The 2,040-nt window shown below is 41.8% G+C and overlaps 1 protein-coding gene across 4 annotated transcripts in view; it reads left to right on the top strand.

The window, feature by feature from the left end:
• The window catches only part of DIP2B (disco interacting protein 2 homolog B), a 113,959-nt gene that overhangs the window by 88,224 nt on the left and 23,695 nt on the right, over positions 1-2,040 (top strand). For all 4 annotated transcript variants that reach the window (XM_015559640.1, XM_006757088.2, XM_015559638.1 and 1 more), the window contains one exon: positions 841-964. In XM_015559640.1, the coding sequence (XP_015415126.1) occupies positions 841-964 (124 nt within the window). The remainder of the gene's footprint in view (positions 1-840; positions 965-2,040) is intronic.

The following is a 2,040-nucleotide window of genomic DNA, read 5'->3' as shown; positions in this document are numbered from 1 at the left end:
GAGGGCCCAGGCCAGCCAAGCCGTCACACCCCACACCTATTGCCTGCAGAAGAAGGCCACCAGTGGCAGGGGAGGGGGGATCAGAGCTGCACAGATGGCAAGCAGTGGCAGCAGCGGGGGTGGAGCCAGCTGCCTGCAGCAGGGGGAAGGAAAGCCCCAATAGGCCATGATTGCAGGCCAGGCCTAGGGACCCTACCCACGGGGTCCCAGATTGTGAGAGGGTGCAGGCCAGGCTGAGGGATAGCCTTCTGCCCCCCGCCCCACCACCACCCCCGTGCACAAATTTTGTGCACCAGGCCTCTAGTTGATAATAAGGATATTTATGAAGACCCCAGGGGAAATTATTCTCAGGATCAGTAATACTTGGCCATCTTCTGATCTGCTAATCGTCATTATTAGCTAGTAACACTGATTGTTTTTGTTTTGTTTACATCTTTGCTGTTAGAAACTCAATCAAATATGTGCTTAATGCCCAACAAATGCACATGACCACATGGCCAGCATTGATTGTCCTGCCCTCAACCTACTTAGCAGTCCCTTTATTTTTCCTTTACTCTTATTTCCTCATTTAAATAAAAACAATCCCTGTGTATTTCTAAAACTATTTTAAGCAAGAAAGACTGTAAGTACATATGTTTGATTTAAGTTAATGTTGATATTCCCTAAGTACCTTTAGACATTGAAAAAGAATGTCCTTTGGCACCAGAGGGATTTTCACTGGAATTGATAAATAGCTAAAACCAATCTACCATGGCACAAGTCTTTTAGGTATAATATCAAATTGGCTATACTTGTTACTGTTTTATTTTCTTAATGATCTATATTTCCTCCTGTTTAAAGGGCACAACCGTGTGCACAGCCAGCTGCCTCCAGCTTCACAAGCGAGCAGAGAGGATTGCGTCAGTTCTCGGTGATAAGGGACATCTAAATGCAGGCGACAATGTGGTGTTGCTCTATCCACCTGGTAAGTGTTGAGTTGGGAGACTGCACCTAAGATCCATTACTAGGCTACAGGCTAAGAGGACAGGAACTCAGGGCCACCCGCATGACCACGTAGGCTGTGCACCTCCCGATTTCCAAAGTCCCTTGCACATGGGCTAAGATGTGAGTTAATGTAGTGAGGCAGCATAATGGCTCTTCTGGGACTGGGTCTTTTGTATTTACTCTTTATTTTCATTCTCTAGCATAGTGCCTGGCATTGTGGTAACTATTGAATGAATGAATGAATAAATGAAGACTTCCTGACTTTTGAGATGCTCTGTTTGTAGGAATGTTGAGAAATGGGACCATTTTACCCAGCTTCCAAAAGAAAGTTGTCCATGAACTCTTTTGACTTTAAGTTGTTCATATCATAATTGATGTGTAGTATTCCTCTCTTATTGCTGTTTTCATCTTCCATGCTCTAATTTAATTCAACAACCTTCTCCTCACAGAGGGACTCTGAATTATTTGATGACAGATGTAAATATTCAAAATTTTAGGTGAAATATTTGAGTTGTCTCTTTCTTTATTCTTCTTCCACCTAACCCACTCATATATCCAGCCTTCTTTGGTCTTTTATTTCATTTTGCTTTGTGATTACTATGCCATTTTATTTACATTGATAGTAAGATCTCTTAAAAGGTCAGCTGGTAAAGGAATCCTTCCTATGGTGTTCCTGTCTTACCGTCTTCCATCGACCAGTTTGTTATGACATGGTGATGGAGCAGAACACTTTCTGAGGAGGCCACCCGCTAAGTCCTGATATTGCAGAGTCTTCTTCATATGACCTCCCTAATACTTGTACCCACTGATGGGTACATCAATTTGTTGAAACATCAATTTGTTGTTCTACTTATTTGTGCATTCATTGGTTGATCCCTTCTTTTAAAAAAGTGTTCTGGGTTTTTTCCTGTACAATAAATAACCAAGGTAATTTTATTTGCCAAACTGAATTCTCCCCAGTGTTAGATCACTTTTATTTTGGTTAATTTTATAAATTCAGTATGTATCCAGCATAGTTTTAAAAAAGTGTCCAGAGCTTGCTCTGGAAGTCAGAGA

This window comes from Myotis davidii, unplaced genomic scaffold, assembly GCF_000327345.1.
Source record: "Myotis davidii unplaced genomic scaffold, ASM32734v1 scaffold233, whole genome shotgun sequence".
Lineage (NCBI taxonomy): Eukaryota > Metazoa > Chordata > Mammalia > Chiroptera > Vespertilionidae > Myotis > Myotis davidii.
The sequence above is the reverse complement of the archived record's forward strand: the minus strand, read 5'-3'. Positions and strand labels throughout refer to the sequence as shown.